Source organism: Ascaphus truei, chromosome 1, assembly GCF_040206685.1.
Source record: "Ascaphus truei isolate aAscTru1 chromosome 1, aAscTru1.hap1, whole genome shotgun sequence".
Lineage (NCBI taxonomy): Eukaryota > Metazoa > Chordata > Amphibia > Anura > Ascaphidae > Ascaphus > Ascaphus truei.
In genome coordinates this window covers 131895283-131922372 of record NC_134483.1, presented here as the reverse complement: position 1 = coordinate 131922372, position 27090 = coordinate 131895283, and the positions used below count along the sequence as shown (strand labels likewise).

The 27090-nt window shown below is 42.8% G+C and overlaps 1 protein-coding gene across 6 annotated transcripts in view; it reads right to left on the bottom strand.

The window, feature by feature from the left end:
• Nucleotides 1-27090, bottom strand: part of SH3GL2 (SH3 domain containing GRB2 like 2, endophilin A1) — a 263901-nt gene that overhangs the window by 37738 nt on the left and 199073 nt on the right. For all 6 annotated transcript variants that reach the window (XM_075594915.1, XM_075594886.1, XM_075594894.1 and 3 more), the window contains one exon: nt 14506-14578. In XM_075594915.1, the coding sequence (XP_075451030.1) occupies nt 14506-14551 (46 nt within the window). In that variant the 5' untranslated portion in view covers nt 14552-14578. The remainder of the gene's footprint in view (nt 1-14505; nt 14579-27090) is intronic.

Genomic DNA, 27090 nt, shown 5'->3' with positions numbered 1-27090 from the left:
AGTTGGGAGCTCGAGGAAAGTCTAGATCTGTATTGTAATTGTGGTATTAAAATCACCTGCTACAATTATATGACATGATTTATGATGTTTATCAAGGACTCTAAAAAAAATTCTAAAGAATTAACATCTATTCTCATTAGGAGCATAAATGTTTGCAAAAGTGATGCTAGTGTCATTCAGTTCTTCTGAGATTACCAAGAATCAACCTTCCAGATAGCTCATTTTATGCAAAACAAACAGCCATGCTTAGAGATTTAAATCGCAACGCCTCTTTTGTATACTTCGGCCGAGGCCAAGAATATTTGAGGGAAGCCTTTGTCAAAATATTCTGGGGCTGAATTAGTACTAAAATAGGTTTCCTGAATAAAAATAATATCAGCGGTCAAGATTTAGTAGCTTGTGATTGCCACTTATCCCTTAATGGGGCTATTAAGCCCTCTTGCTTTGTGTGATATGAGTCTCAGACATGTTTTTGACATATATAGACCAAACGAAACCGTTCAAACAACAATGGACAACGACTGTATAAATGAGTGGAATACCACAGCATTCTCAAGCCCCATCACCAACATGTGTCAGGACTAGGACATGAGATGGTGCCCAGTCCGTGATATGCAGCGGGCCATATACAGTATTATGCACCATGTCCTAATAGGCAACATAACCACAGCTACTGGTAAACATGTATATTTTGGACAGTTTATACAATGTTACAGGAATCATACTTTCTAACCTATTCTGACATGGTCACCACCTCCCCTCCACCGCCTCAGAAAACCAGGTCCACAAGAGCCCGCTCATATTTGACGCTACATTTGGTCTCCCTAGTACCTCCAGCCTACCGGCTTGTTTGACTGACCCGTGTGTTTTTTTTGTTTGTTAACTGGGCCAATCCAATTTGGCGGGACTTCCCCATTGGGAATATTGGCCATGGGGCACAGCTATTTTGGGGAAAGGGGTTAAAAAGAAATTGTGGGGGAATGATAAGAAAACAAGGGCCAGATAAAATCACAACAATACAATTGTGTATGGACTTAAAGCAAAAAGTTCAATTAACACTAGGCCAGGGGGACCGTTAAACGAACCACCCTAAGCGAATTATGCTATAGGCAAGTCCCAACAAGCATTTAAAAGTCTAATGCTCCTTCTGCTGCTCTCTCCTGTCCGGTACCCGTCCTGGAGTCGGTCTTTCCCTCGCACCTCTCCGGCTGCCTTCCATGATGTTCCATTGTGGTCTCACAAGGGATATTATTTTCTGAGGTAGTGGGGGTACACAGCATTGTAGGCTTTTCCTACAGAGCCGTCATGCACTGATGTCCATAAACTCCTTTCCATTGTCAAGTTATCAGTAAGTATCTCATCGAGCTTCTGCTTCAGCTTGTCTGGGCGCTCTCCGATTTCATTGATGTCCACCTGAATTTCATTTAGGGTGCTGTGCATCTCTTGCTGGAGCAATATCTTTATATTACCAAGCAGTAATAACCCTCTTGGTTGAGGATTGGGTACCCTCCTAGTGATCAGACTTCTAATCCAACAGACCACAGTGCGAGACCGCGGCCCTGGGAGCCTGGGGAGCAGGATCTCTTTCTTTAAACAAGTCCGGAACCTCGTGCTGCTGGGTCTTCCTCTGTTGCTTTGGAACCATAGTTAGCCTAGTCGATTGCTACTTTAAGCACACAAAACTCCTTTGATTCACTTTAATAGCTTACTCATCACATGTCCATCCTCTGCCGCACATGCGCCCCCCAGTGATACCTTTTTTATTTGGACAAGCGCTATGTACACTAATGGCGCTATATAAATAAAGACATACAATACAATACAATACAAAAATTAATATTTTAGGACATGCTTTCAAAAGTTCTACTCTATTAATCAGGTCAAGAAATAAAATCACTTGTTAGTCCAAATGGTATCACATAACACTGAAGTACTCATTTATTTTTCACTATTGCAACTGTACCAACATGGCTACTTTTAACTACTTTAATATTGGGCAAAAGCTGTATTGACCATATTGTACATATATATTTATGTGTAGAAAGCAGAAAGAAACATCTATTTTATTTTTAATAGAAAGTGGAACAATTAGTCTGGTACGCACTGGTGTACCATAATTCATAGAACCATCAAACTTCAACCAAAAGAAAAAAATAAATTGAAATACTGTAGTCAGCGATCGCTTGTGTGAAGAAATATATACATGGTACAAAATAAACATTTTGGGATGTTGTTGAACTTTAGACTGTGGAACCCCCCCATAAAAGGGACTGCGTATGACCTGGTGTGGTACCGGTGTGTTGCATTCCTGCACAAAAGGGGTTAATGTTCAGTATGGGGCTAGACCATACTATATGTGACCACAGAGGTCAAGAAGGCTGTAAGGAAAAATGCAGAATGGAAGTAAATCTCCAGAGAAGCAAAATTATCTCCCAACTGTCCCTCCTTAGATGCTAAACCTGTAGGTATGTATTGACCCTTCTTAAATCCAGGACCGCTCTATACCCTCCAGAGGTCTTCTGGGAAAAGAGTTGAGTATATTCCTTTTTTCCTTATGCTCTGTGAATCTCTTACAATTACTTTGTTCTGTTGCAAATTCCTTAACACTTGCCCATTAGTCTCTCTTATTTTTCTGCTTCTTGAGGGTCTTGATATTAGAAATCGGTCTGTTTTTGGCACATAACAGAACTCCAAGAGGTATCCGATGGTAAGAATTTGAAGGACCCATCTGTCCTTATCGTTTGAGCCTAAAAATCCCTGAATGAAGCTAGTATTCCTTCTACTGGGGACTGTTGGACTTCAGAAGGGTCTTCCTCTAAACTACGTGCCTCTACTACTGAAGCTTTGAAAAAAGGCTTTTCTGACCTCCTCTCCAAGTAGTCTGTCGTGAAAAATGTCTTCCTGGCATCTTAAACCCTCCATTGCATCTTTAAATGAGATGGCGCCATCCACTGGGTGTGTCGTTCTCTTTGCTATCCTGGTAATTGCTGCATCAACTTTTGGCGGTGTCTCCAACGTCTTTGCATCCTTATCTGAAAAAGCGTACATCTTATAAAATTTCCTTAAAAAATATTTTTGGGGGCGAGCGGTTCCACTCTGATTCTAACATATCCTTGAGTACTTCATGGAGAGGAAATACTCTTATTTTCTTCTGTGTCTTTCAAGAGAGTCTAACCCTTTAGTATTTTTCTCCCGGATTCTCCATTTCTAATGCCTCTCGTAATGCCTTTATTAATGGCGCTATTAACTCCATGTCAAATAGTGCATCTTCCTCCTGAAAATGATCACGATCAGAGGAGTCCAAATGCTCCCCATCAGATAATATATGTACCTCTGAATCGTCAGATGAAGAGCCTCTTCTGTCCAGACTATTTTGTTACCTTGAACATTTTGAAGGTCCCTTATTTGCCTGTAATACTATCGTTTCCACAGTCTGTGACACTGTGTTCTTCATCCACTGGAGAAAAGTATTCATCTGATTCGGAGCCAGAACCGCTGCAGATTGTAAGCAGTCCTCGCACAACTTCTTCCCCTCTAATGCTGGCTTGTCGCATGCTGCACATATCTTTATATTTATTGATGTTTTTCTTTTTGAGATGCAATGCTTTCACTGTTTAATTTGATGTTCCCTCTTCTGGAAGTCCTGGAGAGGTACTTTATAACATAAAACACATCAGTAACTTCTATGAACCTTCTGTTCTCTCTTTGTTTATGCTTTGAGCTACAGTAGTATTCACTCAGAAGGTTTTGGCAGTGATCCCTTGGCTGTATTGCCCTCCATAGCTACAGCATACACTCCGCATCCTTCAGAGTTCAAAAGGAAGAGGGAAATAGGGAGAATGCTTTTTCAAGTGTGTATACAGTACTGGTGCTTTGGGAGAGATTATTTGTCTAGACCAGGGTGCTTGTCCTCATCACACTGAGGCAACACTGTACTATGTATCCTAATTGCGCGCCGTGCTATAAAATAAAGCTAAATCTACTTTGAGAAACATGTTCTTGTCAGACTCTACTTCCTTCAGATGTCATTTGGAGCGATAAAAAAATATTTGTAAAAAAATCTGTGAATGTGTCTGTGAATGTATTGGTGAGAACAATATAGTAAGAAAATACAGTTTTAACGGAGAGAAAAAAATTTGATTAATAATCCCATTCTAAAAAGAGTCGCAGAGTTAGTAGATGTTCATTCGAAAGGCTTGGCTCATTGAATCCAGGTTAAATAATTCAACCACTGTTGGTCCTTCTGATGTGACTTTTGGACATCTTTCATCCCGGTCGGTCGTTTGTCTGGGTTCCGCATTAGTACTAGTCTTTGGTTAATGGTAAGAGCCTGATAGAGCTTACCTGCACCCGAGAGTGCTTAGTCTTTTTTATCTAGCTATTAGGGCTTGAGTTATCTAGCTCTGGATCATGCAGACCTCCCTATCCCTCCACGTCACCTCACCCTTCTGCCTTCCGCTCTCATGAACATTTGAGCAGGACACTGCTGAGGTATTAACCTAAGCTGGTTTGAAGCTGACAAACTTATGGTACAGTCCCACAGCAGGCCACCCCTCTATTGTGTCTGAAGGGACAGTTGCGTGGTTTGAATATCAGGCTCAGATGCTAATTGTGTCTTCTGTCACACCAGATTCTAATGGTGTGTCTGATGCATCATCTGTTATAACAAAACATTGTCACTAAAAGCAAATCTCTACAGCGAGTGCTAAAAGGCACTCTACTTTTCTACACATACTTTAAAATACCATGTAGTTAGTGTTAAAGGTTGACACCTCAACACAGCAGACTTCACACATGTATGCCAATTAACTGTTGGACTAAATACAACTTGTCAAATAAGCAGTCTAAACTCTTCTATTCCTGAAATAAATGTCAAAAAGTGACACTCTGAAAACACTAGGTCAAACACATTGAGACCAACTGATCTAATTTGGCATTAATTGGCTGATTTAAACATCTGATAGTATTGATCAACCCATGCCATCATTCTCATCAATCACCCAACTAACAAGACAGTAATCTGTCAGGCCAACATATAATTTTCACAAGAGTTATTATCTATAGGGATTAAACCTAGATGAAATAAAACTTAATTCCAGGTATCTTTACTTAACTGGAAACATATTACTAAACCAATTAAAGGACACACACACCCTCTTTGGGGTAATTTTATTATTTTGTATTAACATTCAGGATATATGTACTGTACATGTAGCATTGCTTCCCCCACCCCCTGGGAGATCTTGCCTGGCTACAGGGTCTGTATGGTGCTCGGCAACTATTTGGCTCAGGAGATCCTGAGAGTTCCACGATGACATGGGGAAACAGGACAGGCTTACAGTACTTCTTGGTGTTCTTCTCCTTGGTGACAGTGCCTCCAGTCATAGTACTGGAGGCTTCAGCAGAGCTGAAAGCAGTTCCTACCATAACAGTCTTTACTCTCTTACTCCTGTCCAATAGACTGCCACTTAGCCAGAAGTATAAAAAGGGATGCTTTATTGTAGCAGCCATTGTTGATGTAATTACAGCGAATGCATTAGTTGTCAGGGTAAGTCCCAGGCTTGTAGATGGTGCTGGCAATCTTGAGGCCTTGCTATATTAGATCTTGCTGCACTCAGCCCATGAGGGGCTGAAAGCATGTCTCTCTCCCAGCTGGTAGGAGACTGTACGTCCTTACCCTATGAAGGGGGAATCTGGACTGACTCTCACTCCCCTCTAAGGGGCTGAGCTCTTTCCTATAATTTGGTCACTTCCTCCCTGAGGCTTAGAGGGGAGGGCACAGGATCTGCATCATGATAAGTTGCATACAGATTCCTATGTCACCTCCCTCCAGTCACTCAGGGAGTCAGTATGAGGAGGGGAAAAAACCCATAGGATAGCCTGTCACTGCCTGTAGCTACAAGGGCTTACGTGACAGGGAGGCAGAAAGATAGCCTGGACTAGCCACGGCTATATACATTATTGACAATAATGAACACGTGAGCGTTAATACTTTATTTTAAAGTACAATACAATAAAGGTTATATTTTATTGATTACCCATCATTTCATTGATTACTTCAGTACAGTACAGTACAGTACAATAAAGGTTATATTTTATTGATTACCCATCATTTCATTGATTACTTCAGTACAGTACAGTACAGTACAATAAAGGTTATATTTGATTGATTACCCATCATTTCATTGATTACTTCATACATAGTGGTGTGCACCATTTATAGCAGTTCTTTCTCGGTGTGTTCCTCTTTTCACACCTTTATATCAGCTACTAATGATAAACAGAGAAGTTTAATTATATGGTGGGGGGGGGGGCGGGAAGATACCAGATTATAGAAAGCTAAGGATGGGTAGCAATACCTGAGCCATCATTTGAGGTAAATATATTGTGACAGTTGTTGGGGAAAAGTGATAGAGGGGAGGTACGTAGAACCCAGAATCCTACACAGCCTTTTCCCTTTGTAGGTTCAGTCTAGAAACCACAGATCCCAGCAAACAAAAGATCAGATGCAGGATTGCTAATGGGACACACCTGACACTAATTCCCCTTCCTTCTTACAGCCTGTGAGAGCAGAGGGTTCCCAGCCAGCACAGGTTGACAAACAGGTGAGCACATACCCAGGAGCAGTTAGGCAAATCTAGGCACAAACCCAGCACTCCTATAGACCTTATCTGGGGTAGGTAAAGAAACCTGTGCCCTGATTATCTGGAGCAATTATAAACCAGTGTATGTCTAACTGCTAAGTGAAATAGCACCCAGAACAGTTAGGTTTAGCCAGAGCTCTATCGAAAGCTAGGATTTTTCTTGTTCTAACGTACAGTATTTGTTTATTTAAAATGCACCACTGTTTGTTTAAATAAAGACAAGCATTGAACCCGAAGTTTCTGTGATTGCTTACCTTGAAGACTGTGCTAAGAACCCTAAAACTGGTGACGTGTCACAATATCAATTAATGAATGGAACTAATTTCTTTGTTTCAATCTTTTTTTATTGTTTTCACAACACAGTAAGATCACTTTAGACATTGATCTTCGCATCACCGGGAATATGTTCAGTGTAACATTTGTAGAATTTTTAACATAATAAAAATCATGACAGTTCTAATACAGAGCGTAATACAGTTCTAATACAGAGCGTAATACAGTTCTAATACAGAGCGTGTACTATAGCAGCTTTGTGAACAAATCCTGTGGGGCGTGCTTATAGTACCTATAAAATAGGTAGAGTTAAAGAAGAGGTAAAGAAAGAAGGAAGAGGAGGACCTGAGGCGGTGGGAGGGGGGGAGAAAGGGGAAGCAACCTAATTACTCGATACTTAAGGTTTTTAGAAGGGATTCTCTTGGTATCGTTCCGTGAGGTTGTCTATACTTCGGACATCTATGCGTTATCTTATTTCTTTCTCTGGGATAGGGTATTTTACTCTAGGGACCAGGGTTCCCATATCTTGTCGAACTTGTCAAGGGAATGGTTTAATTGGGCTGATAGCTTTTCCATTAGTTTAACGTTGTTAACTCTTATGATTACAGTACGTCTCGATGGGGGGTTTATATCTTTCCACGCGGCTGCTATAGAGCAGCGAGCCGCTGTGAGTATAAATGATATAAATTTGCTTATTGGCGTTTGTAATTCCTCTATTGGTTTTGCTAATAGGAATGTCAGCGGGTCTATAGGTATCTCAGATCTGTGCTTTCGAATATCAGGCCTTGAATCATGGTCCAACATTTCTGTATTCGTGGGCAGTCCCACCAGATGTGAACCATGTCCCCTCTCATACCACATCCTCTCCAGCAGAGATCTGGTGTTCCTGGGAAGATCTGGCTCAATCTACTCGGGGTTAAGTGCCATTGAAATACAATTTTATATATATTTTCTTTCGTGACTGTACAAATTGATGTTTTAGATGCAGATTCCCAGATATCCCTCCAGTCATCATTATCTATTTCTATATTTAGGTCTTCAGCCCATTTCCGCATGTAATTGTGAGGTTGGGACGTTGCGTGAGATGCTATCCTCATGTATATTTCCGAGATTAAACCATCTCTATAGAGACCTTCCATACATAGTTTTTCAAAGTTCGACAGGGTATTAAATTTGGAATTCTGAGAAAACTTTTGGAGGAAGTGTCGGATCTGTAAATAGCTAAAGATTGAGAGGCTCTGTCTGTGGGGTTTTTGTTTTAGCTCCTGATATGAGAGAATCTCTCCTTCTTTGATAAGATCTTTTGCAGCTAGCATGTCCATACTTCTGAGTTGTTCCACATATTACGGGGGTACACCCCGGTGGGAATTTAGGATTATGGACAATCGGAACCAGCCTGGATGTGTGGGTGGAAAGGGAGTATCTTTTTTTGCTTCTGGACCAAATGTCCCATGTGCACCTCATCGCCTCAAGTTTAAATCTTCCCGTGGGGCTCTCCCCCTCCCCAGAGCTGCAAGGTTCCGCCGCTAGAGTGGAAGGGCCCACATAGGCAGACACGATCCCCAGCCAGCCACAAGTTGCTGGATCACAGTTCCACATCACTGCTTGTTTTAGGTGGGCCGCATGATAGTATTTGATAATATCAGGCACCCCCATACCCCCCCTGATCTCGGTGCTAGCATTACCGATCTTGCAACCCGTGGTCTTTTGTTCTTCCAAATAATTGTTTTGGATATTTTTGAGATCCCTAATCGGGACTTTTATTGGAAGGGTTTGGAAAAAGTACAACAGCCTAGGCAAAATATTCATTTTTACCGTTGTTATCCTTCCAATCCACGATATTTGATACTGTAGTCGTTCCAGGACTGAAGATCTTTTTTAATTTTTTCAAATAGGGGTGGGTAATAGTTATATTGGTATAATAAATTGTATGTGTTTGTTATGTAGATTCCTAGATATTTAATGTGTGTTCGGGACCATTTATATTTAAAGTTTGCTTGTAGAAGCTTGACCTCTTGGGCGGGGAGCGTTAAATTTAGTGCTTCAGATTTGTCGTTATTGATTTTGTATCCTGAGGCCTGTCCAAATTGGTTTAGTTGGGATTGCAAATTTGGCAGAGATACCAATGGATTGGATAGTGATAGTATTATATTATCTGCGAATAGTGAGATCTTACAGTTTATTTCGGCTATCCGGATACCCTGGATATTTATATCATCTCTGATTATTGCCGCCAGGGGTTCGATCAATAGTGCGAAGAGGAGGGAAGACAATGGGCATCCCTGTCTAGTTCCGTTTTTAATTTTTATGGGGTCTGAGTCTCCTTTTGGGAGTTTAACATAGGCAGTGGGCGTCCTGTAGAGGGTTCTAACACCCTGCAGGAATGGGCCTGAGAAACCAAATTTTAGCATTGTCTGATATAAAAATGCCCACTTAATTCTATCAAACGCTTTTTCAGCGTCTAGACTTAATAGAATTGCCTTTGATCCGGTCAGGTGCACATGGTCCACAATATCCATGATTCATGGTGTTGTCTGAAGCTTGTCTGTCCGAGAAAAAGCCCACTTGGTCCGAATGTATAAGTTTAGGGAGTATTGGGGTTAATCTATTCGCTAGAATTTTGCTGAATATTTTCAGATCTGAGTTTAACAGAGAAATAGTTCTATAACTCGCACATTGAAGAGGATCTCTGCCCTCTTTATGGATAATCGCTAAATTGGCCATTGAGATTGACGTCGGGATTTCCACACCCTCCAGGAAAGTGTTAAACATCTCAAGAACGTACGGGGACAGCACAGCTCTGAACTTTTTGTAATACAGGTTGGAAAAAACATCTGGGCCTGGTGTTTTATTAGTCTTAAGTTTGCTTATTACTTCTGCAAGTTCTTCCTGAGAGATTCTTTTGTTTAATATCTGCGTATCTGTCTCTGAGAGCTTTGGAAGATTGCATTTTTTAAAATATTTGGATATTGCCTCGGACCCTGTATGTCCTCCCCGGTTAGCTTCCAGATTATATAATTTGGCATAAAAATTTGAGAATTCTTTCGCTATTTCTTTATCTTTATATGTTGTGAATGGAACTAATTTCAATGTTAAAATATTGAAATTGGAGTACTGTAATTTTTGTCTTGGGTGAAACAAGTCTAAAAAATTGTGGTGTTCACATCTTGTTGTTAAAAGAACTGGACTTTATATTTGAGCAAAGGCGTCATATCATAATGTAAAATTTTTTTTTTTTTAAAGTGATATGACACCCTATAAAATAATTTATTACTTTATTTTTGTAACAAACGTGCTCGCCACAAACCAGGGCCGGACCGCGGGGCTGAGGTGGGGAATGTGTAAACACGACCTTAGACCACGAAGCCGGGTCAGGGTTGCGTAGTCCGTAGTTGTGCATAGCCAAGTTCAGGATAGGAGAAGGCAGCGTAGTCCGTAGGCCAGGTCAGGGCAGGCGGCACAGGATCGAAAGTCCAGGTAACAAGCAGAATTCGGCAACGGGAAATCTTTGGTGGAGTTGCTTCAGCATAGAAAGCAGGAAAGTGGAACAAGCTGCTTCAGCGTAGAGAGCAGGAAACTTGGAGCCAAGCCACTTCAGCGTAGAAAGCAGGGAACTGGAACGATGGGAGACACAGGAACAAGAAGCTTCAGCACAGGGGCTTCAGCACAGGAACAATCTCCGTTTGGAGGAGGCTAAGAACCAGAAGTCACAGCACTGGGGATCCAGCGCTTCAGCACGAGAACACAGGAAAAGGCTGAGGGAGAACAGGACGAAGGCACAAGGAGGCCAAGCCAGGCCAAACAGAGACGTCTGTGGCAAGCACAGTTACTTGCAGCAAGAATTGCAAAGTCTATGTCCTGCCATGAGGAAGTGAAAGAGCAGGGTTTAAACAGGAGAGATGCATGACTGGGATTGAGAGGCGGAGCGGAGGTGCGTCCTCTGCAGAGACTGAGATTGGCTGCAAGGCACAGGAGACAAGTCAGTGTACTTGCTTGCATCTGGGTAGGGTTCATCTGGAAACTCCACAGCTCTGCAAGGATGAGTTCCAGCCAAACCCAGGAGCGGATTCCTTACAATTTTATATAACGCTTTTCTCCCAATGGGACTCAAAGTGCTTCACAATTAGTGCGTGGGACACAGCATACAGGATTTTTGCAGATACGGTTATACAGGTACATAAGGTACTAAATATAGGTAGAAAGTATTATGGTTGTAAAATAACAAATCCCTTTTCACAGCTATTTTACACAGAATAAGGAAAGCAAAGTCAGATTGATTTATAGCTCTGTATCTTTGCTTTTATTAAATGAACATCTAATCTTTAAATGAGATGCCCCACTGGTAAATGAACAGTTTGGAAAATGTCTAAGTGCTTACAAATTATTATGCTCAGTGTATACTCCCAAATACATCTTCCCATGCTGTATCTATGTCAACTATTGTTGGACAAATTGGAAGCAATTGGCCAACCCTCTATCAACATTGCAAGTGTAAGGATGTGGTAGGAACCTCATATGTGTGTTCAGTGTGTGTTCAGTGTGTGTTCAGTGTGTGTTCAGTGTGTGTTCAGTGTGTGTTCAGTTGGTGTTTGACTCTGTTCAGTGAGAGGCTTGTTGTGTGTCTGCAACAGTGTTGCAGTGTGTTTAGAGCAGAGTCAGACAGGCAGTGGCTGATGCAATAGCTGAGCTGTGTGTCTGTGCAGATTAGGCAGAGAGGCTCCGTGGAGAAACTACAATTCCCATGAGCTCCTGGGCAGTCACCTGATGTGAAGAACCAATCAGAAGGCTAGGATGACAGGGGCAGGAAAGGGAAGCGTGGGGGAGAGGCCACGCTAGTGAGAGGGGTTCTGGAAGGTAAAGGAGGAGGGTGTATGCGTGCAGGGGATCAGTGACCCGCCTGCATAGGCTAGCTTTACCCCGCAGGCCCTTAGGAGAAACCTCTGAGCCACAGTAGGTTGCTGTGCTGCAGGGACGCCCATAGTGGTAGCGATCAGTCCCCTTACTGTGTAGACAGTTAGGGACAAGCGTGCGGAGCAGGTTTGCTGGTGAGCTGCTTGGGACCAGACAGCTGCACTGCAGACATCAAAGACAAGCAAGGATTCGGCTGATCCTTTTCGAAGCATTACCGGTCACCGCCGTGACCGGAAGGTATTTACGTTAAGAGCACCAACACCGGTCAACAGGCGCTGATCCCGCCTTAGGCGTAACTCTTTGAGGACACTAGTGAGTGACCAAAGGCCTAATACACTGAGTTATTCTAGCTACTAGCGCAAGGACACGGTGTGTGGGGCACGCGGTGGCGGGACCCGGACATACTCATTAAGAGCGTGGCTGAGCCACTACTGTACAGGACAATACTCATTAAGAGCGTGGCCGAGCCACTCAAGTTATAAGGACATTATCATTTAGCTGAGTTAATGTTATATTACGTTATAGGTTATGTGTTGGGTTATATGCTGTGTGTTAATATGATAGAGTGCTAAGGTTATTGTGCATATAATAAAGTTGGTTGCATCATACATGTGTGTGTATATGTTTCTTGCCCAGGGGAATCTCACATCACGGGGATCCTGGGTAAGTGGAGGCGCTGCGCTATAAGTGTTACCCCAGGCTCCCAGATAGCGGAGGCTCAGATCTCCTGGAGCCGCAGGTGCGTGCAGTTACCCGTAGTCGCTTTAGTGTGTCAGAAAAAGGGCTACACAAGTTATAACAGAAATGTGACTATATATTTAGAAAATAAGTACAAATTTAAATCACATGGATTTAATTAGCATCTCTGCTGTCTGTTGACCAGAGCTCTTGTATATATCCATGTAAAATATCTTAATGGCAGCTGAATTATGTGTACATATTGTATTATTATACATGTATACAGTATGTTTTCACTTAAGGTAACCCAATTACATTTAACCTATGAATTTCAAACATTATGACAGGACTGTCTAACTAACTAGCTGCGTGACAATCTGACCCACGCACTGGTAATAAGAAAGGAAATAGAGATGTATGGACTATTGAGGAAAGACGAGGTTTGCAAGGCTGCGCTTATAGTACCGGCGAGAGCGACGCAATGTTGCGTCAAAATAAATGTATTGACGCCATCGCGTGCGCTTGTAGTAGGAGCGACATGACAGCTTGGTCACGAACGCTGGAAGTCACTTCAATTTGATTTTTACAGGGACTGCAGCGTGACATCAGTGTCACCATCGCCAACACTATACTGTAAGCACAGCCTAACAGTGCAGAACGTAAGGAGAAAGGACAAGAAGGGTGTAGGAATTAACTACATGATAATATAGTTTGCTTGCTTTTCATACTCATACATAGTTTTCATGAGAACACGTAGAAACCAGTAGCATGGATAATAGACTGGGCCCTCACTTCTTTGAAGAGAAATGGAAAGAGCTGTCGGCAGATGAATGGTTATATGATATTGGTTCTAGTACTCTGTGAAGGGACCCAGCACAACATGATCAACAGTAAAGAACAGAGACACCAAATTAATACAAAACAAGAATGTATTGTTGGTACTGTACATACCACCAGCACCAAACACTTTTGGAAGAGGGGCAAATCCATTGAGGTATCACACAGTATCTATACTTAACCAAAGAACATGTTCTGTAAATTGAACTAAAGCATCAACTTATAAACCACAGGTTTTTTTGTAAAACATTATTATAAGTAGGATATAATTAATATATTAATCTAATAATATATAATATATTTCAATTTGTATGTTTTTGGTGCTAACCATAGCAGTGTGGTCATAATATTACCACGTGGAAACCTCTGTTGATCACTAATAACTATGATAGTTTACAGAACAACTACTAAAAGCCTTATTTTAAAAAAGCACAAAAAAACATGGATTCTAAAAAAAACAGTAATTATTTTTTTCATTAGAAGACTGGTCTCAAAATAACTATAGAAACATAACTAGAGCTGATCATTCCATATTTTCCTGGCAAACTGTGGTTTAAATTCATATTCTGTGGAAATAATAGGAAACAGCTAGAACGATATATATGAACAAAGTTACTTTCTCCTGATACAGGAAAAGACTCTTTCGCTGGCCTTTGGAAGGCCTTACAATGCAAAGCAGTGAACATGTAAGTTTAACGTTGCTCGTCTCAAGCAGAAAACAGACCCACATGGCTGAGGTAGGAAGGTGAAAGAACCGACCTGAGCCGAGGGACAGAGTCCTGATAGAGTAGTGAGTCATAAGCTGAAGGTCGGGGCTGGCAGCAGAGTTGCGTAGTCAGTTTGGATGCAGAGGTCAAGGCAGGCTGAAATCAAAGGTTAGTCGAGGTACGTGAGCCGGGTCTGGTAACGGGGAAGACAATAGGAAAGCGCGTTGCATGTACTCAGCATGAACTGAAACTTTGCTCGGTAACTTCCTGCTAACAGGGCTGCCCTTTTAAAGGAAGTTGCCAGGAGCAAAAAAAAGACGATCCAGCCACCGAGGGCGAGCAAGCGCAAAATCCTGAACCGGAATTCGAAAACCCGGAAAGGATTTGCCAAACCTCATAGAAAGATTCTGAGTTATGCAGGTGTCATATGTTCAGAATTGTTACAGATCATTTACCTGGGTTAGGTTGAAGATATTCTATTGATTTTGTCATTATTTCCATAACCGCTCTACTGGTCACATCAACTTTCTATAATAGAAGAGAAAATAAAAATGAATTAGAAACATATATACGTTTATAACACAACAAGAAAGTATCCTTATAATAAAGCACACGGGCATACCAGAGGTAGAATGATTATAACAAATTTATTATTATAAAAACAGGGGGAGAGAAATATTAAAGAGGAGGGGGACTCACAACTGACAATACAAATATACCATGAGGACAAAGGCACATAAATTGGTCAAAAGATCACCAATGGCTATTGTAATACATAGCCAATTGTGTTCAATCCAAAGAGTGGGTGGCTCTATAACAGGCACTATTCTGTAAAGTAACACATTCTGCAGAACAGTGTATTGTTGGTAAAAATATGCCTATAATATAACCCTAGATTCACATAGAGACAATATTGCCTAAAGTAAGGACAAGGAATCCAGGACAAGAGCATGTATCACAATGTTATGAAGTTATGATACATCACCAAAATCTGGCAGATTGATGAGACCAAAAAATGAGTTGCAGAGGCCTCTTGGGATGGAAAAAGTCAGGGGTCCCACTCCACAGACTCCCACTCCAACGCGTTTCGACAAACGGTCTTCTACGGGAAGTGGAGTTGTGGAGAGTGAGCCTAGCATTTACAATGGAGTCAGGGGGTGTAGCGTTCGAATTTCGCGCCAAAATTTAGTGAGGAACAGCTGAAGGGTATGAAGGGAATGAAAAGGGGAGTACTCACAATAATGGGACTGGCGTCAAGACGTCACCGCGTTTGAGCGTCATGACGTCAGTATCCCCTATTGTCTCAATCGGCAGCGTCAAATCACTGCTGCCGATGTTGTGCTCACATAGGAGGGGAAACAAGCAATAGGGGCAGCTGGACTACCATGCCTCTAGCTCCACACTGAATTTGGAAGCTAGGGCAGCCCGGATAATCGCGTGTTGACGTCACGACGGATGACGTCATGACGCAATAAGCGCAACGTCTATAGACAGGATTCAGCATATAGAGCAAAAATCTCAAATATATGCCAAGTAGCAATTTAAAGGCATCACATACAAGGAGCACCATTAATAAGAAATACCAGAGGCATGAGTGACATTGATATGATAAACAGGGAATAATATCATATATGAGGATTAGACCAGGTGAAAAATATATCACAATGAAAAAGCAACATTAATATTATTGCTAAAGATCCTAGTCTACAAGTGGACAATGGATGTATATGCAATCATAAATAAAGTTCCAATTATTAAAGTAGCAATAGCACAAAATATTCTGATATAGGGATCTCTTCCAATGTATCATCCTTCTTCTTTGTAATGTTTGGAATGTTCCAGGGCAGTTTTCTTAGAGTCATTGCTGTCCATAATCCACATCGATAGTTGTAAATTCTATAGTTGGTAGGTTGTCTAAATATCTTGAAGAGCAATCTTTTGAGACGGTCTCATAACCGGAATCGAATGGCAAGTTTGCCCGGCAAAAGGTGCTGGTCCAAGATATATATCGCTGAAGGGAAAAAAAGAGAAAACAGAGAACCATATATTAAGGCATCTTAGATAGTTATAAAGTGAACTAGAAACAGGGCATTAGAGGTACATGGCAAAGCCCAAATAATCATTGAGCCCCCGTGGCATCATGGTGCCCAACTGAACGATCCACCTACATTCCCTCCTCAACAGGGCCCTCTCCAAGTCACCACCACGGATACCTAGGGAGACCCTGTCGAATGCGAACTCAGTGAGAACCACACAGTCTGTCCCATGATGCTGTAAAAAATGGCGGGCCACCGATGTGATCTTTTTAAATGAATCCAGGTCACGTCTCGCATTTTTGATATTACGTGTGTGTTCAAGCACATGAAAGCGTACTTCCCTTGTGCTCATGCCCACATAGACAAGACCACAAGGGCAGGAGAGATGGTAGATCACTCCTTTACTCTTACAATTGAGAAAGGATAACACTTTGTACGTGCGTGACCTGGATGTATCAGTAAATGTAGTGGTTTGCTACAGGTCAATTCCACCTTCCTATCTAAACTTATTAAGCCAGGTTTCTTTAAATGTGGGGCCTGTTCAGCCTGTAGGTACATGCATCAAACCACTACATTTACTGATACATCCAGGTCACGCACGTACGAAGTGTTATCCTTTCTCAATTGTAAGAGTAAAGGAGTGATCTACCATCTCTCCTGCCCTTGTGGTCTTGTCTATGTGGGCATGACCACAAGGGAAGTACGCTTTCATGTGCTTGAACACACACATAACATCAAAAATGCGAGACGTGACCTGATTCATTTAAAAAGATCACATCGGTGACCCGCCATTTTTTACAGCATCATGGGTCCGACTGTGCGGTTCTCACTGCGTTCGCATTCGACAGGGTCTCCCTAGGTATCCGTGGTGGTGACTTGGAGAGGGCCCTGTTGAGGAGGGAATGTAGGTGGATCGTTCAGTTGGGCACCATGATGCCACGGGGGCTCAATGATTATTTGGGCTTTGCCATGTACCTCTAATGCCCTGTTTTCTAGTTCACTTTGTAACTATCTAAGATGCCTTAATATATGGTTCTCTCTTTTCTCTTTGTTTCCCTTCATCGTTATATATCTTGGACCAGCACCTTTTGCCGGACAAACTTGCCATTCGATTCCAGTTATGAGACCGTCTCAAAAGATTGCTCTTCAAGATATCTAGACAACCTACCAACTATAGAATTTACAACTATCGATGTGGATTATGAACAGCAATGACTCTAAGAAAACTGCCCTGGAACATTCCAAACATTACAAAGAGGAAGGATGATACATTGGAAGAGATCCCTATATCAGAATATTTTGTGCTATTGCTACTTTAATAATTGGAACTTTATTTATGATTGCATATACATCCATTGTCCACTTGCAGACTAGGATCTGTAGCAATAATATTAATGTTGCTTTTTCATTGTGATATATTTTTCACCTGGTCTAATACTCATATATGATATTATTCCCTGTTTAACATATCAATGTCACTCATGCCTCTGGTATTTCTTATTAATGGTGCTCCTTGTATGTGATGCCTTTAAATTGCTACTTGGCATATATTTGAGGTTTTTGCTCTATATGCTGAATCCTGTCTATAGACGTTGCGCTTATTGCGTCATGACGTCAGCCGTCGTGACGTCAACACGCGATTACCGGGGCTGCCCTAGCTTCCAAATTCAGTGTGGAGCTAGAGGCATGGTAGTCCAGCTGCCCCTATTGCTTGTTTCCCCTCCTATGTGAGCACCACATCGGCAGCAGTGATTTGACGCTGCCGATTGAGACAATAGGGGATACTGGCCTCATGACGCTCAAACGCAGTGACGTCATACGTTACGACACCAGTCGCATTATTGCGCACCAGTCGCATTATAGCGCACCAGTCGCATTATCCCCTTTCCATTCCCTTCATACCCTTCAGCTGTTTCTCACTAAATTTTGGCGCAAAATTCGAATGCTACACCCCCTGACTCCATTATAAATGCTAGGCTCACTCTCCACAACTCCACTCGCCCAAGAAGACCGTTTGTCAAAACGCGTTGGAGTGGGAGTCTGTGGAGTGGGACCCCTGACTTTTTCCATCACAAAAGGCCTCTGCAACTCGTTTTTTGGTCTCATCAATCTGCCAGATTTTGGTGATGTATCATAACTTCATAACATTGTGATACATGCTCTTGTCCTGGATTCCTTGTCCTTACTTTAGGCAATATTGTCTCTATGTGAATCTAGGGTTATATTATAGGCATATTTTTACCAACAATATACAGTTCTGCAGAATGTGTTACTTTACAGAATAGTGCCTGTTATAGAGCCACCCACTTTTTGGATTGAACACAATTGGCTATGTATTACAATAGCCAGTGTTCGACAATCCTATACATTTACTCGCCCGGGGCGGGTGGATTTAACCCCCGGGCGTGTAAATATTGGCCCAAGCAGCACGTGTGGTTTTTTTTAAAATTCCCCCGTTCGCGCTGAAATTTCCCTGCTCGCGCTAAAAAAAAAAAAAAAAACTCCCCCTACCTGACCGCTGATTGGCGCGCGCTCCCAAACTTTGTGGGCGCGCGGCCAGGCTCTATATGAGCCCACCCCCAACGAGCGGCCATTCTTTCTGCCTGGAGATCTGTTGGAGGGTAAGTACTCTCCATGCTGCGGCCCCTCTGCTCCTTCCCTGCGATCCCCCTGGTCCCCACATGGCTCCCTACTCCCCACCGCGGCAGCTCTCCTGTCCCCTGCTCCTGTCCCCTTCCCCTCCTCCTGTCCCCTGCTCCTTTCCCCTGCTCCTGTCCCCTGTCCCCTCCTCCTGCTCCTGTCCCCTTCCCCTCCTCCTGCTCCTGTCCCCTTCCCCTCCTCCTGTCCCCTTCCCCTCGATCCACCGATCGATGTCCGGGGCGGGAGGTCCCCACTGCTGCAGCTCGGTTGGCTTGCGGGGGGGGAGGGGGCTCGGCCCTCACCACGTGCCTCCCATGCACCAGCTACCTTCATGATGGCGCAGCCGCCGCATGAGGTGGGGGGATGTCAGCCTGGCCCCTCCCCCCCCCCCCCACGAGCTTCATGCCGCCGCGGGCTGGGGGGGAAGAAGCAGCCTGCAGCTTGGCCGTGCACTGTGACATGCCGGCGAGGGGAGCAGGGCAGTGGTGGCCACGGCGGGGCTGACTGTCACCTGGGGCGCCCAGTGGGGGATACCTCGCCACGTGCCTCCCACCCACCCTGCTGATTGGGGGGGGGAGGATGTCGGCCTGCCCCCCACACGAGCGGGAGATGGGCACGGGTGGGTGGGGGAGGAGCGTGGTGCTGGTCGCGGCCTTTCCTCCCCTGTGTGTGTGTGAGAATGTGTATGTGTGTGTGTGTGTGTGTGGGAGAATGTGTGTGTGTGTGTGTGTGTGTGTGTGTGTGTGTGTGTGTGTGTGTGTGTGTGTGTGTGTGTGTGTGTGTGTGTGTGTGTGTGTGTGTGTGTGTGTGTGTGTGTGTGAATGAATGTGTGTATGGGAGTATGTGTGTGTGTGACACCAGAGGTACCCCTCCAATCAGTAACCTCCCCCCCAATCAGTAACCTCCCCCCCAGTCAGTAACCCCCCCCAGTCTGTAACCCCCCCAGTCAGTAACCCCCCCTCAGTCAGTAACCCCCCCCCCAGTCAGTCACCCCCCTGTCAGTCACCCCCCAGTCAGTGTCAGTCACCCCCCACCCCCAGTCAGTGTCAGTCACCCCCCACCCCCAGTCAGTGTCAGTCACCCCCCACCCCCAGTCAGTGTCAGTCACCCCCCACCCCCAGTCAGTGTCAGTCACCCCTCCCCCCACCCCCAGTCAGTGTCAGTCACCCCCCACCCCCAGTCAGTGTCAGTCACCCCTCCACCCCCAGTCAGTGTCAGTCACTCACCCACCCACCCAGTCACCCCTGCCCCACCCAGCCACTCACCCAGCAAACCACTCACCCAGTCACTCACCCAGCCTCTCTCTCTCTGTGTATCACCCACCCTCTGTGTGTGTCACCCACCGTTTCTCTCCTCTGTCTCCCCCACACTCTCTCTCCCCCACACTCTCTCTCTCTCCCCCACACTCTCTCTCTATCTCCCCCCCACACTCTCTCTCCCTCACACTCTCTTTCTCTCCCCCACACTCTCTCTCTCTCCCCCACACTCTCTCTCCCCCCCCCACTCTCTCTCTCTCTCTCCCCCACACTCTCTATCCCCCCCACTCTCTCTCTCCCCCACACTCTCTCTCCCTCTCTCCCCCACACTCTCTCTCTCTCTCTCCCCCACACTCTCTCTCTCTCCCCACACTCTCTCTCTCTCTCTCCCCACACTCTCTCTCTCCCCACTCTCTCTCTCTCTCTCTCTCCCCCCACTCTCTCTCTCTCCCCCACACTCTCTCTCTCTCTCCCCCACACTCTCTCTCTCCCCCACACTCTCTCTCCCTCTCACCCACACTCTCTTTCCCCCACACTCTCTCTCCCCCACACTCTTTCTCTCCCCCACACTCTCTCTCTCCCCCACACTCTCTCTCTCCCCCACACTCTCTCTCTCCCCCACACTCTCTCTCTCTCCCCACACTCTCTCTCTCTCCCCACTCTCTCTCTCTCTCCCCCAAACTCTCTCTCTCCCCCACACTCTCTATCTCCCCCACACTCTCTCTCTCCCCTACACTCTCTCTCTCTCCCCTACACTCTCTCTCTCTCTCCCCTACACTCTCTCTCTCTCTCCCCCAGACTCTCTCTCTGTCACTCACACTCTGGATCTGGATCTCTTATTTACCCTATATATCTTAACTGCCCTATACAACACCGAAATCTTAACTACCCTATACGGCTTTCTTCCAGATCTGGCTCAAGCTTCACACGGAAGACATCGGAACCCCCCCCCTAACCCAGAAGACAGGTAGGGAACACCTCCCCAATGTATAACATTGCGGGAATGAGCGTACCTGGACATTGAGGGACTGCGGATCAGGTAAGATCCCAGGTGGGATTGCTGCTTAAGATATTGTGAAGCGGGGGCATCCAGACACTGGTTAAGGGGTTCAGGAAACTAGTCATTCACACCTGGCTTTTATTTCTAGATCCGACATTTACACACACACACACATGTAACAAGGACTAATTGTAGTATAATGTAATACAATAAATACATTTGTCAAAAACGAATGTTGTTCTGACTAGGAATTTAGTAAATGTATTTTATTTATATATTTTATTTTAAAGCGGGGTTGGGGGCGGGACTAGGGGCGGGGGTTGGGGGCGGGACTAGGTGGCGAGTAGATTTTTTGGTTGGGCGAGTAGATTTTTGGGTGATTTGTCGAACACTGACAATAGCCATCGGTGATCTTTTGACCAATTTATGTACCTTTGTCCTCACGGTATATTTGTATTGTCAGTTGTGAGTCCCCCTCCTCTTTAAGATTTCTCTCCCCCTGTTTTTATAATAATAAATTTGTTATAATCATTCTACCTCTGGTATGCCCGTGTGCTTTATTATAAGGATACTTTCTTGTTGTGTTATACATTAATTATCCTTGAGCACCACTGCCTTTTGACATTTCATCATAAATTCCGGACAGTTTTTGGGCCACCATTACCAATAGTGTTGATGCGATATACTTTGTGTTTTCTCCCATATATATATATATGTGTATATATATATATATGTGTATATATATATGTGTATATATATATATATAGATATATATATATATATATATATATATATATCTATATATATATATATATGATATAGATATAAGTGCAGATGTAGCACAATTCAATGCAGCAATTATAGCGGGTAGAACACAACCTAAGTGCTGCTGTGATGGCACTTGGCTACGCCCAGCGCAGAATGAATATCCCAGAAGCATTAACGCAGTGTGGGTCCCTGATTCAGGATGGGACTCCCGCAGCGTTAATCCAACCGGGTCACCACCCATCTAAGAGCTGTGCAGGGAGATGAGAGAGAAGCAGTCCTCTCTCTGTGTCTCACATTTTAACCTGGTCTGTAACTGTTTCATACGCCCATAATATATATTTTCTTTAACTGTGCACGCAATGTCTTGTATATAATGTATACCCTGTTCATTTATGTAACTGTACTTGTAACCATGTATTATTTGTTTTACTCTGTGCCCAGGACATACTTGAAAACGAGAGGTGACTCTCAATGTATTACTTCCTGGTAAAACATTTTATAAATAAATAAATAAATAAATTATACAGCAGATCCCACTGTTTATATTATTTTTAGTACATAGGATTGAAGCAGGGGGTCTCTGGAGCTGAACCGCTTTAATTTCAGGTCCGGGGACCCCTGCATCCCAAGGTACAGGCCTCCGTCTGGGGTGCCGGTATCTCATGTAAGTTTAAATCTCTGGCTTCACGGCCCACGTGACTGGGACATTTAAAAAGCCCAAAGATACCGGCACCACCATATGGAGGCCTGTATCTCGGGAAGCAGGGGGCTCTCAGACCTGAAATTAATGTTGTTCAACCACTAAGGTAATGAGCAGGTTAAACCCTCCCGCCGCTGCCCCTCTCCCCCCCCCCCCCCCTTCCCCTCCTGGTGACCAAAGCTCTGTAGCCCCCTCTAGACTAATGCCTAATATCCCTATTAGCCAAATGTGGCTAATAGTGGTTTGGACATTAACTAAACAAAATACATATATTGTAGTACAGTAATTACCAAAGCATGGATTTGTTTTTTTTATTTATTTAAATGCAAGTTGAGGATCATTGCTTAGAGTCAAGTGAGGATCATTGCTTCGTGGATCAAGTGGGGATCCTTGCTTCGTGGGTCAAGTGGGATTTGTGCTTTGTGTCAAGTGAGGTGATTGGTGCCGCAGTTGGGTGAGAAGCATGAGCCTTCATTCCAGCAAAGATAAGAAAGACATTTATGAAAATAGGGTACCCATTGATTGCCAATGTGGCTAACTGTGCCTCCCTTGAGGGCATAGGTAACCACAGTAACAATCAATGGATTGAATGGCTAGTACTATATTAGTTTTTATTGTATTGTGATTTGTACATTATTTAAAAAAAAAAATGTTGATGCTTCTCAATAGCAAAAGCGCTATTAGCCATAACTGGCTAATAGGGCTATTGCCATTACTGTGTGTGGTGGAGGAGGTTTTTTGGGGGGGTTAACCCCTTCATTATCTTAGCAGTTTGCCACTAGGTAATGAAGGGAGGGCTATTAATTTATTTTAATTCTTAATGTATTTTTTTTAATGACAGCTTATTATTTGTATTTTTAGTGCATCGGACTGAAGCAGGGAGTCTCCGATGCTGAACCGCGTTAATTTCAGGTCCAGAAACCCCTTGCTTACCAAAATACAGGCCTCCGTAGGGTGCCGGTATCTATTTTTAGCTCCGGGAAACCCCTGTGCCCAGACTATATACTGGTTTATTTGCTGGTTTTACTGTCTGGATTTCCAAAGATGGTGCCCATGGTCATCCAATAGGAAAATGCAACATCATCCCACAAGACCCACAGGATTTAGTGGCCATTTTGAGTTCCCTAGTGGGAGCAGAAAAACTGGCAACATCTCTAGAACAGAGGGTGTTCGCCGTAACTAAAAATAGCACAGCACAGCTACAGAAGACCGCCAGTTCAGATTATGTAAAAAAAAAAAATAGAGTGGATTTCTGGAACCTGTTGTAGAAATGCGAGTAAACATTAAAGGGTAACTCAATATAGTGCAAAGCAGTTGTACTCTCATGGAGTTCAATGTACTCTCATGGAGTTCAATGAGCATTTTCTTTTTTACAGCAATAATTGACTGATTGGTTGCTTCACACACTATTGAAAAATGCCCATAAAAAGATTAAAATAATACTACAAGTTAAAGCCTACTCATGTCTAGTGAATTCCTTAAAGACCTTTCTTCATAACACACAGGCTTAAACTGATTAATAATTTATGAAGTTCAATACATCCTCAATAATAAGAAATAGGTTAGACTGCACATTTTTACTTTACTAAAGTGCCTTTAGTCATTTATTAAAAGTCATCAGGAGGTCAAAACACAAGACAGCTGGCTGAAAGATTTATGCAAATTTAGTGCATGGTCTGCAGCAATTAATACATGGTGTAGTTTTATTTATTAATATAAATGAGGTGTTTTAAATGTAGGACCATATTCTGATTTTTAAAGGAAAATTGTGCTTTCCAATGTTTCTATAAATACAGCATAATAAAATTGTAAGTGTAATGCAGATGTCCTATTATACAGTATGGGAATGTGATGAAATGGTTCATTCTTTTAGCTCTAGGAAAAATAAATAATTATCAGCATCTTTGCAATAAGATTGTAAAAAAAAACAGCAACAAAGACATTCTAAAAAGTAAATCAAATAAATAATGTTAAATATTTGGATAAGTGTGCAATGGCCTTGTTTTTATACGTTTTGAAAATAATATAGATTAGGTCACAAATAGATATTGTATTATTAAAATACTATTAAATTATTGTATTATTTTCCTTTATATTACTTAGATGTTATCATTACATGGTATCAATTATTGGATTGTATTTCTTAGTAATAAAATTTAAATTTTTATACAGTATTTATCTTCTAGGTTGTCCTTATGATGTTCATGGTACATCATGGCACAAATGATCATTTTCTAGGAGATGATCGGCTAGCCACTCTATCGGAGAGGGAGACCCAATTGAAAGGGAAGTAGAGCTTCCTGCACTTCAGTTTACGTCAGCCAGGGGGCGGACACTACCATGTGATTGCTATAGAAGTGGTCACATGGCTGCAAATGCCAGAAATGTGATGGTCTAAAGAAAATTGAAGGAAGTAGCCTGTTTGCTTAATGTCTGCCCTGGGACAATGTATGTTTCTGAATTTACAACTTACTTTATATTTTATTAGTGCAAATGTTTTTTATCGACATAGGAAGGTCACTTCTTTTTCAAACAATCAGTAACATCATCTACTAGTAACATCATCAAAACTTATAGGAAGTGTTGTTTCAAGATAAAAAGTGGGCACAAAAAAAAGATAAACACAAGTAACCAAATGAGCATTTTTTATGTATATACTTATCACTGAACATAAATACAGCTACATCTTCACCGCAGCTGAAGCCGCATTCAGTATTTTCTTCTTGTATTCTTGGGGCTTTCAAAATTGGTTGGTTTATATATGGCAATATATTGGTGATGTATTGGCACAAAGTGTCAAACCAGTTAGTCAGCGCATAGTCAGGATATGCAGTATTAGGAAACCCGGCCTTCATTGGGAGCTTATTCTGGCTGCAGTATTGCAAGTGTCCACCAGACTTGAGACATAAGAGAATACTACAACTCCTACTGTAGATGCATTGAGATGTAACACTTTGCCACTTCCTGGTTGAGCCCTATTTAAAGTCCAATAAGTTACACTGTTCCTTGCATTGCAAATCTGCTCCTCGCTATAGTGCATGTTCCTGTTCCAGTCTCCTGCCAGCTAAGTATACGGCCTGCTTCTCTGTGTATATGCTCTGGACTTTGCCTTGCCTAACCCCTCAAGTTACCTTGCCTGATTCTCTGTGTATGACTTTGGATCTGTTCTAGACTTTGCCCTTGCCTAAACCCTCGAGTTATACAGCCTGATTTCCTGTGAATGACCCAGGATTATCTTTGATTCTGCCCTTTACCAATATCTTCCTGAGCCTCTTTCATCCCCAGTGTTCTCAGAGCTTGCAATGTAATTTTTTTGCTCCCGAGAAAACCAATACCCATGCACACCTCCAAACCTTCCCACAACCAGCTGCTCCCATGTCGCCAGCTGAAAATACCATGCATCTACAGTTACCAGAATGATTCAATGGGGACACAAACAGGTACAGTTTCAATTTAAACCTTTGATTTATTCCATGGATAGGTCTAAAATCTCCTTTATCATTAGGAACCTTACAGGAGATACTATGCTCTGGGCTTCACCACTATTAGTCAGAAACAGTTCTCTGCTTGATGATTATAGACCCTTCCTAATGAATTAAGGCAGACTTTTAAAGGAAAGACTCAAGGATTCTGCTGCTGACAGGCCAGGCCCTCTTGGATTTCGGGGCATCCAGCAACATTAGGGATTTCAGATTTGCACAGTATTTTGGTATTCATATGATTAAAAAAGAAACAGCAGAAATTCTACAAGCCATCGATGGTTTGTCTTTAAGGAGACATAACTCATGAAAAACACCTTTGCATGGAAACTGCTTAACATATTGATGACGTCCATTTTGATTTGATTAATGCGCCACATTTTATGTTGATCCTGGGACATTCCTGGTTAGAATGCAATAACCCATTGATTGACTTGTAAAAGAAAAAAATACATATTGACCCTGAACGCTGTCTCTGCAGGAATCATCTTGGTCCACCAGTTCAACAAATAGTGACCTGTTATTCTCAACTACCCAAAACGTACTCCACATTCCATGATGTGTTTGATCCCTGCAAAGCGGATATATTTCCACTGCACTGTTCATATTATTGTCCTATCGAGCTCCTACAGTACCTGGGATTGAAATTCGCTTTAAACAGGTCCACAAACTGTCAGATCCCGAACTATAAGTTCTGCGCCAGTATATTACTGAGAATCTTCAAAAGGGATTTATCCCCCTTTCAAAATCCCCAGCTGGAGCACCATTCATTTTTGTTCCCAAAAAGAAGGTACATTGTGACCCTGTATTGACTACAGAGCACTCAATTACATAACTTTCAAGAATCGCTATTCTTTGCCACTGATTTTCAAGTTATTGGACAGAGTTTGTACTGCCAAGCTATTTACTAAACTAGACTTAGAGGTGCTTATAACCTGGTCCACATCAGAGAAGGGGATTAATAGAAAATTTCATTTGGCACAAGGTTTGAATATTTGGTAAGACCCTTTGGAATATGTAATGCACTAGCAGCATTTCAGCATTTTTTCAATTACATTTATCAAGATCTGTTAGATGTCTATGACCAAATCTACCACAAAGACATCTTACTTTATTTAGAATTGGAAAACAAGCATATCCTCCATGTTCAAGAAGTACTCG